The sequence below is a fragment of the Osmia lignaria genome, chromosome 13 (assembly GCF_051020975.1).
Source record: "Osmia lignaria lignaria isolate PbOS001 chromosome 13, iyOsmLign1, whole genome shotgun sequence".
Lineage (NCBI taxonomy): Eukaryota > Metazoa > Arthropoda > Insecta > Hymenoptera > Megachilidae > Osmia > Osmia lignaria.
The window spans coordinates 7,934,264-7,945,702 of NC_135044.1; the positions used below are offsets into that span (position 1 = coordinate 7,934,264).

An 11,439-nucleotide genomic window follows, 5' to 3' on the forward strand; every position below is an offset into this window, starting at 1 on the left:
AAATGTTTATGTGTAATACATGTCCTGAAAGTTTTATAAATCTTTTATAACATGTGAATAACATGAACGTTTATATTCTTAATATAATAATTTCTTTCTATACATGAACTTCTTAATAGTTCTGTAAAAATTCAGCAAAGTATTCCAAAAGTATTGTGAAGCAGTATATTTAACCTCTAAATTTAATAGAGCACAATAAACATAAGAAAAAATTAGAAGAGTTTAATGTATTCTTTATAAGATAAAACTAAAAATATTTTTAGAATTGATGTACAAATCTTCAAAATGAGAAGCCGCCGTAATTCTGGTGTTCGTTTGGATTATTACCAAAGAATTGTTCATAAGATTATTATGAAACATCAAAATGCAGTTACAGGACTTTTCCCTGCTAGCCCTGATAATGATCACGCATGGATCCGTGACAATATATACTGCATTCTTGCTGTATGGGGCCTTTCAATGGCATATAAGAAGATAGCAGATGCGGATGAAGATAGAGCTAAAACGTATGAACTTGAACAAAGTTGTGTGAAATTAATGAGAGGTCTATTAATGGCAATGATGCAACAGAAAGAAAAAGTTGAACAATTTAAAATCACTCAAAATCCACATGATGCTTTACATGCCAAATATAGTTCTGTTAATGGACAAACTGTTGTAGGTGATACAGAATGGGGTCATCTTCAAATAGATGCAATTTCTTTGTATTTATTGATTCTAGCACAAATGACAGCATCTGGTTTACAGATTGTCTTCAATTTAGATGAGGTAACTATACATAGATCGCGCATTAAGTATAAAATAATCTTCAAAATCATCACTTAATTTATCTAATTTAACTTCAGGTTGCATTCATTCAGAACTTAGTATTTTATATTGAGTCAGCCTATTGTACTCCTGATTATGGAATTTGGGAGAGAGGTGATAAAACAAATCATGGATTACCAGAATTAAATGCTAGCAGTATTGGAATGGCAAAAGCTGCAATGGAAGCAATGAATGAGCTAGATTTATTTGGCGCAAGAGGTGGACCTACCTCTGTGATTCATGTATTAGCAGATGAAGCACAAAAGTGCCAGGCAGTTTTACAGTCCATGCTGCCACGTGAATCTAACTCTAAGGAATTAGATAGCGGATTATTATCCGTTATAAGCTTTCCGGCATTTGCCGTAGATGAACCTAGTTTAATTCAATTAACTAGAGATGCTATTACTAAAAAATTACAAGGTCGTTATGGATGTAAAAGATTTCTGAGGGATGGATATAAAACACCAAAAGAAGATCCTAACAGGTAAAAGATAAAATAAAATAAGAATTGTTACAGAATGTGATATCAACATTTACTAATAAATTTATTATATTTTCAATAGACTTTATTACGAACCGTGGGAATTACGAATGTTTGAAAACATAGAATGCGAATGGCCTTTGTTCTTTTGTTATTTGATCGTGGATTACTGTTTCCAAGGCAATAAAGAAGTAGTAGCAGAATATTCGAAACAATTAGAAGAAATAATGATCAAAACGGAGGACGGAATGAAATTAATACCTGAATTATATTCTGTAGAAGCTGTAAATGTATCAGCAGAATATGCTGAACCAGGTAGTCAAAAACGAGTTGCATTAGGTAGATGTCCATTTATGTGGGCTCAATCTCTGTATATATTAGGAAAATTATTGCAAGAAGTAAGCATGTAAATACATATAAGAAAAATACTATAAATAGCAATTACAAGTTACAATATACTATTTTAATAATAGGGTTTTCTTGCTGTGGGAGAATTAGATCCATTGAATAGACGATTGTGTAGTGAAAAGAAACCAGATGTCGTGGTACAAGTTGTTATACTAGCAGAAGATTCTGAAATAAGAGAAAAAATAGCTCAGCATGATATTCATGTTCAAACAATCGCAGAAGTTTCCCCGATAGAAGTGCAACCTGCAAAAGTACTTAGTCATTTGTATACCTATTTGGGTAGGTTTAAAAGAACTTCAGTTATTATATTAATTTATTATATATTCTTTAAATGTTTCCACCTAAATTGAAGTATTTATTTTCAGGTCGAAACAAAAAATTAGGATTGACTGGACGTAAATCAAGAGATGTAGGAATCTTGAGCACCAGTAAATTATATTCCCTACACGATAAAATATTTGCATTCACTCCACAGGTAAGTATTTTTTTTCTTTTATATACTGATCGTACCGTTCCGCTCTCTGTACTTTTATTTCTTTTCTTATGTTGCCTCTTCTTGCATCAAACATTAGTTGACAGACATGACCCGCTTCTACATCGCATCGGACTATGAGCTCATGATTGACATATTCAAAGGCGAAATTAATTTCTTGAAGTCTAGCTGGCAGAACATGTTAGGCCGGCCTCTTGTGCTCATGCCCCTCAAGAACATTCATCTAGGTACAGTAATTTAACATTTAGAAACCATAGTTTTCATCTGTGTTACTTTTTTTTCTGATGCATGAGAAATTATAAAGATCAAATTTCTTTTTTCATTATAAAATTCAGAGTAACAGAGATAAAATATATGGTTTTTAAATAATGAAATTTTCTGTTTGAGTTCTGTTTTTTATTGAGATTTTATAAGCACATAATCCAAAACAAAACCATCTAACATGTCTGCCTGCATGCGTGCATTTGTTTTTGCTATCAATTTTACTTAGTGGCTTTGGAAGGTCTTGATTAATTAACTAAATAAAGTTAATATTTCGCTAGTTATTTTTTATTACGTAATGCAAAGGGTTGCTATTATTTATATTCATCATGAGCAAAATCGATTAATGTTGAGAAATTTCAATGAAAATAAATAAAATCAATGTATTTTCACTTCAAATAATTTAATATCCTAAGGAGACAGCTTATGTGTGTGGTGGTATGCACGTTTGTTGCATGTCTTAGAACTTTGATGCGGAGGAGTACTACACGACAAACGATGCAGCCCTCCTTGCCAACACTTTTACAACCAACTTGGCCTTCCTCACCATCAACTGGAAGCAAATGCTCGGCAGGCCAACTATAACACTTGTTGCCACTCATAATCACCTAGGTATGCCATAGGCAGCTTTAGATTCATCATTTAGCATAGAAGCATAATAGGATCAAATTTTCCTCATAAGTGTTATGTTAAAAGAACAATATAGAAAATAGTTATTTTAATTACTTTTACACAAATATTAAAATGTTACATATGTAATCATTATTTTTAGATCAAGGAAAGATACCATTAGCCATGATAACTACTATGAAGAAATTAAAAAGTGGTTATATCAATGGTACACGAGTCTCATTGGGAAATTTAAGTGATTTCTTGAGCACTTCCTGCATCACAAATTTAAGTTTCCTAGGAAGCTCTGAAGACGGTAGGCCGGATAAACTAAACCCTCAGGTACATAAAATTCATATTCCTAAATATGATACACGTTATTACACCTTATTACATATATTTTTATATAATTGTTAAGGTTCAACAGTATTTAGAAGAACATTTGATGCGCGCCTTTCCTCATCGCACAGGTCTTCTTAACAGACCGGTAATTCGAAGTGCAAAGAATTTGAAACGTAGAATGTCTGTAAAAGGTGCCATTAAGAAAACGAGATCAATTGCTGTAGAACGTAAGTTTTATGTATTTCGTATATTAGTATTATAAATGATTTAAATTCCTAACATTCTGATTGCATGCTACCTAAAGCGGATCCTTAAATATATTCCATAGCTGTGGTTTCTCCCGTTTCACAAGAATGTAAGTTTACTAACAAGTAATGACTAATTTTTAAATTTTAATAAGTACATACAAAAAAAAAAGAGCAAAACATTAACATGTCCGTTTTGTTAATAAATTTGAAAAATTTCAATAAACTTAATAAAAAGAAATTGATTTGCATTGGTTATATAAATTTGTAGCTGAGATTCTTGGAATGGCAGGAGAGGATAGAAGACCTTCTGCTATTTTAAATACAAATCCATTTATTGAAGTGACAGATACAACGCTAACTTCAAATCCTCCACCACCAGCTACAGATCGCACGCCGTCTCCTACAGATGATATATTGTCATGGCCAAATTCTCCAAAGTTGCATAGATCCAGGGGCATGGGGGAAACTCAGTATGCAGATACCGAAGTTGAAGAACTATTATCAATGCTTCGAGAAACTGAAAGTTTAGAAGAGCAAGGAGATATTTTACAATATCTTGTAAGTTATCAAAAATATACATCAATTATGATAAGTTATATAATTTAAACTTAAAAATAATTTTCCAAATTAGGTTGATTCACAAGGTCTATATTTCAATACCGGCATGATGGAAGAAGGCCATCCTGTTTTAATAAAAGATTTATTGAAAGATCTTTACGAAAAAGCCTGTCAACAAAAAATGTGGGGAATCGTACGTCATACTGCTGGTATGCTAGGGAAACGTGTCGAGGATCTAGCCAAAGCGGTCACTGATTTATTAGTTCGTCAGAAACAAGTTACGGTTGGAATGCCACCAACCAACGAACATACTATTGTTGCTCCATTACCAGAAAACGAATTGCGAGCATTAATTCATCAAGCTTATGGAGACGATGAATCTACCGCTATGTTAACTCAAGAGTTGCTTGTTTATTTAGCAATGTTCATTAGAACAGAACCACAGTTGTTTCACGAGATGCTGAGACTTAGAGTAGGATTAATCATACAAGTAATGGCTACGGAATTATCAAGAACTTTAATATGTACCGGAGAAGAGGCATCTGAACATTTGCTTAATTTATCACCATTCGAGATGAAGAATCTTTTACATCATATTATGAGCGGAAAAGAATTTGCAATTAGCAGCGGTATGTTTATTATGAATAGAAATTATTTGATTAAATGCATTGGTACCTGAAGAATAATTTATTGCTGTTTTTAGTTGGTCGAGGTAACTTCTCCGTTATCAGTTGTAAATCCAGCAAAGTTAGTAAGGTAATGCACTTGTTTATACGACAGTTATTTTTTAACAGTTTCATTATAGTTCGAACGTTTCACTTTTAGAAATCACAAATTGGAGGTTTCTTAACTGCTGATCAAGTTGATGGTGGTGAAACAGAACCAGATCGTCAAGGTCAGTGGTTACGGCGACGAAGGTTGGATGGCGCGTTAAATAGAGTGCCGCGTGATTTTTATCCTCGAGTATGGCAAGTGCTCGAACGGGTATGTATTATAAACGCACGTATAGTTTTTGCTCAATTAAAATCTTAATTTTTATATAATTAAATATTATAGTGCCAGGGTTTAGCCATTGAGGGTAGGGTCCTACCTCAAAATCTTACACAGGAAATGACACCAGGGGAATTAAAATTTGCACTAGCAGTAGAAACTGTTTTGAATACTATACCACAACCAGAATATCGTCAGTTAATCGTCGAAGCTTTAATGGTGTTAACTTTAGTAACTGAATATAATGTAGTAGCTTCCCTGGGTGGACTTATTGCTGTTGAACAGTTAGTTCATAAGGCCAATGCTATCTTTTTAGATGACCAGGTAAATTTTTATTGCATAATATAATATAGATAAAATGCATTTACAATAATTATTTTGAAATATCTAGATGAAAATTGATGGCGATGCTACCCTATGCTGCGCTAAACCGAAAGAACAACGAGAAACCACTGCAATGGGAAATCTTCTTTGCGGTGGGGCAGCATATGTGTGCCAACACTTTTATGATAGTGCCCCAAGCGGTAGTTTCGGAACGATGACATACATTACAAGAGCCATTGCCTCTTTGTTAAACTGTTTACCAAACGATGGTGATATAGAATGTTCAATATCATAATTATTTATTTTCTTAGACATCAATTTTAATTATATTTAGAAGTGTTCTTTTAAATCATACCATTATTAACAATTGTTTGGTATATTAAACAATAAATTGTGACAAATGTATAAAAAAATTTCGTTTTTTTATATTGCAGTTACACCAGTGTTTGAGATGTAGTAAATATGAGAAAAATGAATTTGTCTTATATCCTATTTATTTATTATATGCAGCCACATTACACATGTATTACTCAGATTTTCTACTGCTAAAAGGATTCCATTTTACGTTCCAACTTATCGAAGATCTGAAAGAAACAAGTTGCTACATTAGTATATTTTGTTCACCACGTACATGGAAAGCGAATTAAGGTAAAGTTGCGCTACTGGGTGGAGGAACTTTATGAGCTCAGTCTAGCTGCGCGGAATGATACTATTCTCTCGTAGAAGAAACAATACATATGTAAAGATACATACTTCTCTAATTGTTCTTCAGCTTTTTTAACTTCTTCTTCTTTAAGTTTTGCAATCAATTCAGACCTATATTTGAGTTTTAAAGGTTGTATTTGTTGCATTTGTTCATTTAGTTTCGTCCACTTTTTACAAGCTTCTGTAAATGTTAAACCATACCATTCAATTTCCTCTCGCGTGTACTAAAATGAAAAGTATAATTTTTTTTACGTAAAAATTAATATTAATTCAATAAAGTATTGAAGTAACATTAAAATGATACTTTACTGCTGTTAAATATTCCTTGTATTTATTATAAATTTCTTCCTTTTTAACAGGATCATTTGGATATAAAGTTTTATCAGCCAATGCTATAAGTATTTCACGTTTTAATTTAAGTGCAAGCTCAGATTTCAAATCACAAGCAGGAGTCTATAAACAGTTGAATGATATTAGAAGATATGCTTAAGAATATTTTTCTTTTCAACATACCTTCAATAGATAGTGGTCAAAACCATAATGTTCATGAATTAAATTAATAGTTCTATTGGTAACAACTGCATTCATATGTTTATCCAAAATTTCGCTATAAACTACAGACTTTCTAAGGGTAGGAAACCAAAAGTGAGGAGCTCTGCGAGCATATCTATGTTTTTTTTTGAAACCTTGGACAACAGCTTCACCACCCCATAAACCCTCATGAAATTCTTTAGGAAAATGCAATCGTAGTGGTACATTTTGAACTGGACGTCTGAAAACCAAATTCATTTAACATTAAATTAACAAAGATCTTATGAAGAAAATAATTATAGAACTTTATTAAGCCCTTACACTTCTTCTGTCTCTTCATTTCTTATGTAAGTACCTTCTTCTTTAATGTAATGAACAGCAGCCGGTTGTTGTAATTTCCACTCTTTCCAGAACTTTTTATATTCTGCCGGTAATTCAGCACCAATTCCTTTTGACCATCGCGTTATTTTTGGTATGTAATATAAACGCTAAAATATCCATTTTTATAAATTTTTGTTTGTTTGTGTTTTTTCATATAATGCATAATAACTTATGTTTTAATAACGTATATTATTTATTTAGGTTAGTTTTGACAAAGTATCTTTTTCTGATAGAATATAAATATTACCTGACCAGCTTGTTTCATTGACATATTTATATACTTCTAAAATTAATAATAAATTTATAGATATTATTTCTTTTTTTTTTTGTTCAATTTAGGAGCTATGCAAGCTTAAAATGACAACAAAACCATGTTAATGGAAAGATAACAATTTTGCACTGGTTTCAACTGCATACCAAGTGATACCAAAATACCAACTAGTGAAAAGTGGTGAATAGAAATTCCATGAATTAAACCTATTATATAAATATCCACTACACTCATTATCAATAAACAATTAATGTTTTTAACAAATATTTTTTATAAGTTAAATATAATATAATATTGACAATATACTTTAATAAGGATATTAAAGATTGTTTTATATGATCACATAAATGCTTTTTATATTAAATACAATTGTAAATATTATTAATTCATTATGAAAATAAGTAGAATTATTTATCATGTATGGCATTCTCAAAGAAATTTGAACTTCTTACAAACAATTGAAAGGTTAGTATTAAATATATATTAAAACTGTTTAAAATGAAACAAAATTTTTACATGATGTATTTTATTTTAGACAGCACTTGCTAATTTATAGTAGATACTATTCTACAGAACCAGAGAAGAATAAAGAATATGAAGTACCAATAGAAAATATTCGTAACTTTAGTATCATAGCGCATGTTGATCATGGCAAAAGCACTCTTGCTGATAGACTGTTGGAATTAACAGGTGCAATTAAAGCAAATTCTGGAAAACAAATTTTAGATAAGTTACAAGTTGAAAAAGAGCGTGGAATTACAGTTAAAGCTCAAACAGCTTCTCTTAATTATACATACAATGGAATCAAATATCTTCTTAATTTAATAGATACACCTGGTCATGTAGATTTCTCTGCTGAAGTACATCGTTCATTAGCACCTTGTCAAGGAGTTGTTCTAGTAATAGATGCAAATGATGGTGTACAAGCACAAACTGTAGCTAATTTTCATTTAGCTATTAAACAAAATCTAGTTATAATACCAGTGATTAACAAAATAGACTTAAAATATGCTAATCCTGAAAGAGTAATGGAACAGTTAAAGATATTATTTGACATAGAAAAGTCAAAAGTTTTAAAAATATCTGCCAAATTAGGTACTGGTGTACCTCAAGTCTTGGATGCTATTGTTGAAAGAATTCCACCACCTGATGTATGTAGAGACAAGCCATTCAGGGCCTTGATATTTGATAGCTGGTATGATAAATACAAAGGAGCAATTTTATTAATATATGTTAAAGAAGGACTTTTATCTGTAAAGCAGTATGTTACTGCAATGTACACTAAAAAATCTTATGAAATTAGACATCTTTCACTATTAAGACCTTCTGAAGAACATGTAAATAAATTGTAAATATTATTCTTGAATATTTTATCATTTTTTATAGTTTTGTCATAATACTCAGTAATATATATTCTAGATTTGCAGGTCAAATAGGATGTATTTCTTGTAATATGAGATCTTCCAAAGAAGCATTGATTGGTGATACATTACATTTAAAAAATGCTGTTGCTGAACCTCTAATAGGATTTAAATCACCAAAACCAATGGTTTTCTCAGGTGTTTATCCAAATGATCAGTCAAAGTTTGATGATATGCGAACTGCCATTGAAAAATTAACATTAAATGATAGCAGTGTTTCTGTCACACTAGAGTCTAGGTATACTTTTAAATATTTTAATTTCAAGTGTACTTCATTTATTTAATTAATTTTTCATATCTTTTTATTTTAGTGTAGCTCTTGGGCAAGGTTTTAGAATTGGATTTTTGGGTTTATTACACATGGAAGTTTTCATGCAACGTCTTGAACAGGAATATGATGCATTAGCAGTTGTTACAGCACCTAGTGTTACATATAAAGCAAAAATTGTTGGCAAGAAAAATATAAAGCAACATAATAATAACGAGATAATCACATTTAATAATCCTGCAGAGTTTCCTGATCCACAAATTGTGGCAGAGTTTTATGAACCCTTCATACTAGGAACTATCATAGCACCAAGTATATTTAATAGTCCGATATTATACAACATAAATATACTTAATACAAAACTAATAAATCATTTGTAATTATTTAATCAGCTGAATATACGGGTACTGTGCTATCTCTATGCCTTGAGAAACGAGGGGTACAACTATTAACAAAAGATGTTGGCCATAGTAGAACATTATACCAATTCCTGTTGCCACTAAATGAAGTTATTATCGATCTTCACGATACACTAAAACGTGCTACATCAGGATATGCTAGTTTCGATTATGAAGAATCTGATTATGAGGTTTCGGATATAGTGAAGGTCATTTTCTGAATTTATAGTAATTACATATTAAAATGATATATAATCTATTTGTTTAATATATTGATATCTGCATGATACAGTTAAGTATTGTTTTAAATGGAACTCCAGTTGAAGAACTTAGTACTATTGTACATCTTAGTAAAGCTCGTCAAAAAGGAAGAGAGTTATGTGAAAAATTAGTAAATAATCTTCCACGCCAATTATTTGAGATAGTAATTCAAGCTGTTGTTAATTCAAAAGTCATTGCAAGAGAAACATTAAAGGCATATAGGAAGGATGTAACTGCAAAACTGGTAAGTTTTTCATTGCATTGTGCCTGTATATTTTCCTGTTATTATCTTATTTTTAGTATGGTGGTGATATTACCAGAAGAAAGAAATTATTAGCACAACAAGCAGAAGGAAAGAAAAACATGAAATTAATTGGAAGAATTTGTATACCTCGTGAAACATTTATAAGTCTCTATAAAAGATAATACAAAAATTTTCTCTTGTATTTAATACATTACTTTTAGTACATACATACATACATGCTTAATAAAAATCATTTTCTTGCAAACTTTAACAAAAATATATTACTGATTAACAGAACTTGGCGAAGGATCTGACAACTGATGTGGATTACTTGAAGATACAGTATTTACAGAGTTTATGTTATCTTGTTTGAAAGCTGAATTAGTATTAAGATTAATATTGATTACAGATGTAGATGCTGGATCTTGCATATCTAATTGACTTTGAGCAATATCTTGCAAAGCAGCTTGGATCCTTTGCAAAAGTGCTTCTCCTTGTTTTACAACTTCCTCCAACTGTTCACCAGCTTCCTGGTTTTCTTGTTCAAGACGACTAAGACTTGCAACTTGTAATTCTTGCGACGATTCTTCGCTTGGTAAACTTTCTATTAGAGTATCAATATCTTTTGCACATCTTGCTATTAGAGTTGCAAATAAGGCTGCATAATCTAAAATACAGATGTGATTATATATATAAACAATAATGGAAAACGATTAAACTAAAAGGAAATGAGTAATGAATAAAAAATACCTTCTTGAGGTTGGTGTGGTTGTGGGGTTCCAACACGATCGAAACCGGGAAATTTACTAGGTGTTGAATATTGTTGTAATATACCTACGCTATTACAAAAATGTTCAGCTTGCTAGAACAACGAATATAATTATTAGAAAAACATTTTAACATAAACTTGATTTCAAAAACATAATATTACGTTACCTGATTTATAGTATCTTGTAATTGTGTTAGACGATCTGCCATATTTTTTAATTACAACCTATGTAACTATATTATGTTTTTAATAAACATGGATAATATTATTCTAAATGTTCTGTAAATAACCTTACCGTAATCAAATTCGATTGAGATATTTGTAATGACAAAACTTTGTTACATTTTGCAGCGACTACAGAACAAGACTAAATGAAAAAAAAGGGGGTACACTAGCGCCACCTATACGAAAGTGGCGGAAACTACTTGCCGAATAGTTTCCGCGACTTTGCAATAGGTGGCGCTAGTCAACTCCTCAACTAGTTACCGACTTATCGACATTTACAAACTTACTGTAAATTTGACTTTTACAAATTTACTGTAAAGATATGTAACATTTATTGCTGTACCGAATCTATGAGCTCGTATGGAGCTTACGATCCTTTTCTCAATAAATAAAATAAAATATCGATATTTTTGGGGCCACTAGCGCCATCTATACTCGACAACT

At 31.2% G+C, this 11,439-nt stretch overlaps 4 protein-coding genes across 11 annotated transcripts; 2 read left to right on the forward strand and 2 right to left on the reverse strand.

Annotated features, from left to right (window-relative positions):
- Nucleotides 1-110: 110 nt before the first annotated feature.
- Nucleotides 111-7,234, forward strand: LOC117601819 (putative phosphorylase b kinase regulatory subunit alpha). 6 transcript variants are annotated; one of them, XM_034319012.2, is made up of 15 exons: nucleotides 111-768; nucleotides 846-1,291; nucleotides 1,371-1,686; nucleotides 1,762-1,975; nucleotides 2,062-2,171; nucleotides 2,915-3,062; nucleotides 3,223-3,401; nucleotides 3,478-3,628; nucleotides 3,730-3,756; nucleotides 3,918-4,207; nucleotides 4,281-4,836; nucleotides 4,911-4,963; nucleotides 5,033-5,191; nucleotides 5,264-5,521; nucleotides 5,589-7,234. In XM_034319012.2, the coding sequence occupies exons 1-15, from the start codon at nucleotides 286-288 to the stop codon at nucleotides 5,814-5,816; spliced, it is 3,618 nt and encodes a 1,205-aa protein (XP_034174903.2). In that variant the 5' UTR covers nucleotides 111-285; the 3' UTR covers nucleotides 5,817-7,234. The 6 variants fall into 6 exon arrangements, with proteins under 6 accessions (XP_034174903.2, XP_034174901.2, XP_034174907.2 ...); XM_034319010.2 differs by lacking the exon at nucleotides 2,915-3,062 and adding an exon at nucleotides 2,269-2,416 and having other exon boundaries at nucleotides 114-768; XM_034319016.2 differs by lacking the exon at nucleotides 2,915-3,062 and adding an exon at nucleotides 2,269-2,416 and having other exon boundaries at nucleotides 114-768; nucleotides 4,029-4,207.
- Nucleotides 5,964-7,555, reverse strand: mRpL28 (mitochondrial ribosomal protein L28). The gene is made up of 6 exons (XM_034319025.2): nucleotides 7,386-7,555; nucleotides 7,079-7,245; nucleotides 6,740-6,998; nucleotides 6,536-6,679; nucleotides 6,275-6,450; nucleotides 5,964-6,105 (listed from the first exon to the last, which is right to left on the reverse strand). The coding sequence occupies exons 1-6, from the start codon at nucleotides 7,407-7,409 to the stop codon at nucleotides 6,048-6,050; spliced, it is 828 nt and encodes a 275-aa protein (XP_034174916.1). The 5' UTR covers nucleotides 7,410-7,555; the 3' UTR covers nucleotides 5,964-6,047.
- A 101-nt stretch (nucleotides 7,556-7,656) lies between these two features.
- Nucleotides 7,657-10,382, forward strand: waw (Translation factor waclaw). Its single transcript, XM_034319018.2, has 7 exons — nucleotides 7,657-7,874; nucleotides 7,945-8,757; nucleotides 8,829-9,068; nucleotides 9,142-9,410; nucleotides 9,491-9,705; nucleotides 9,789-10,001; nucleotides 10,058-10,382. Exons 1-7 carry the CDS (start codon nucleotides 7,801-7,803, stop codon nucleotides 10,181-10,183), a joined length of 1,950 nt encoding a protein of 649 aa, XP_034174909.2. The 5' UTR covers nucleotides 7,657-7,800; the 3' UTR covers nucleotides 10,184-10,382.
- On the reverse strand, nucleotides 10,174-11,149 carry MED21 (mediator complex subunit 21). Of its 3 annotated transcripts, none has more exons than XM_034319026.2 (4): nucleotides 11,066-11,149; nucleotides 10,938-11,003; nucleotides 10,752-10,863; nucleotides 10,174-10,668 (listed from the first exon to the last, which is right to left on the reverse strand). In XM_034319026.2, the coding sequence occupies exons 2-4, from the start codon at nucleotides 10,977-10,979 to the stop codon at nucleotides 10,283-10,285; spliced, it is 540 nt and encodes a 179-aa protein (XP_034174917.1). In that variant the 5' UTR covers nucleotides 10,980-11,003; nucleotides 11,066-11,149; the 3' UTR covers nucleotides 10,174-10,282. The 3 variants fall into 3 exon arrangements, with proteins under 3 accessions (XP_034174917.1, XP_034174918.1, XP_076547842.1); XM_034319027.2 differs by having other exon boundaries at nucleotides 10,938-10,995; nucleotides 11,066-11,134; XM_076691727.1 differs by having other exon boundaries at nucleotides 10,938-11,147.
- Between the last annotated feature and the right edge of the window lie 290 nt (nucleotides 11,150-11,439).

Bases quoted from the DNA above. Each gene is read 5' to 3' on its own strand.
- LOC117601819 (XM_034319012.2), top strand. From the start codon at position 286: ATGAGAAGCCGCCGTAATTCTGGTGTTCGTTTGGATTATTACCAAAGA. The intron at 769-845 runs GTAACTATACAT...ATTTAACTTCAG, and splicing joins TTGTCTTCAATTTAGATGAG to GTTGCATTCATTCAGAACTT. The intron at 3,629-3,729 runs GTAAGTTTTATG...TATATTCCATAG, and splicing joins GAGATCAATTGCTGTAGAAC to CTGTGGTTTCTCCCGTTTCA.
- mRpL28 (XM_034319025.2), bottom strand. From the start codon at position 7,409: ATGTCAATGAAACAAGCTGGTCAG. The intron at 6,999-7,078 runs GTAAGGGCTTAA...TTTGGTTTTCAG, and splicing joins AATGAAGAGACAGAAGAAGT to ACGTCCAGTTCAAAATGTAC. The intron at 6,451-6,535 runs GTAAAGTATCAT...TTTTCATTTTAG, and splicing joins ACAAGGAATATTTAACAGCA to TACACGCGAGAGGAAATTGA.
- waw (XM_034319018.2), top strand. From the start codon at position 7,801: ATGAAAATAAGTAGAATTATTTATCATGTATGGCATTCTCAAAGAAAT. The intron at 9,411-9,490 runs GTATATTTAATA...TTATTTAATCAG, and splicing joins AGGAACTATCATAGCACCAA to CTGAATATACGGGTACTGTG. The intron at 9,706-9,788 runs GTCATTTTCTGA...TGCATGATACAG, and splicing joins AGGTTTCGGATATAGTGAAG to TTAAGTATTGTTTTAAATGG.
- MED21 (XM_034319026.2), bottom strand. From the start codon at position 10,979: ATGGCAGATCGTCTAACACAATTACAAGATACTATAAATCAG. The intron at 10,864-10,937 runs GTAACGTAATAT...TCGTTGTTCTAG, and splicing joins TACAAGATACTATAAATCAG to CAAGCTGAACATTTTTGTAA. The intron at 10,669-10,751 runs GTATTTTTTATT...TCTGTATTTTAG, and splicing joins ACCACACCAACCTCAAGAAG to ATTATGCAGCCTTATTTGCA.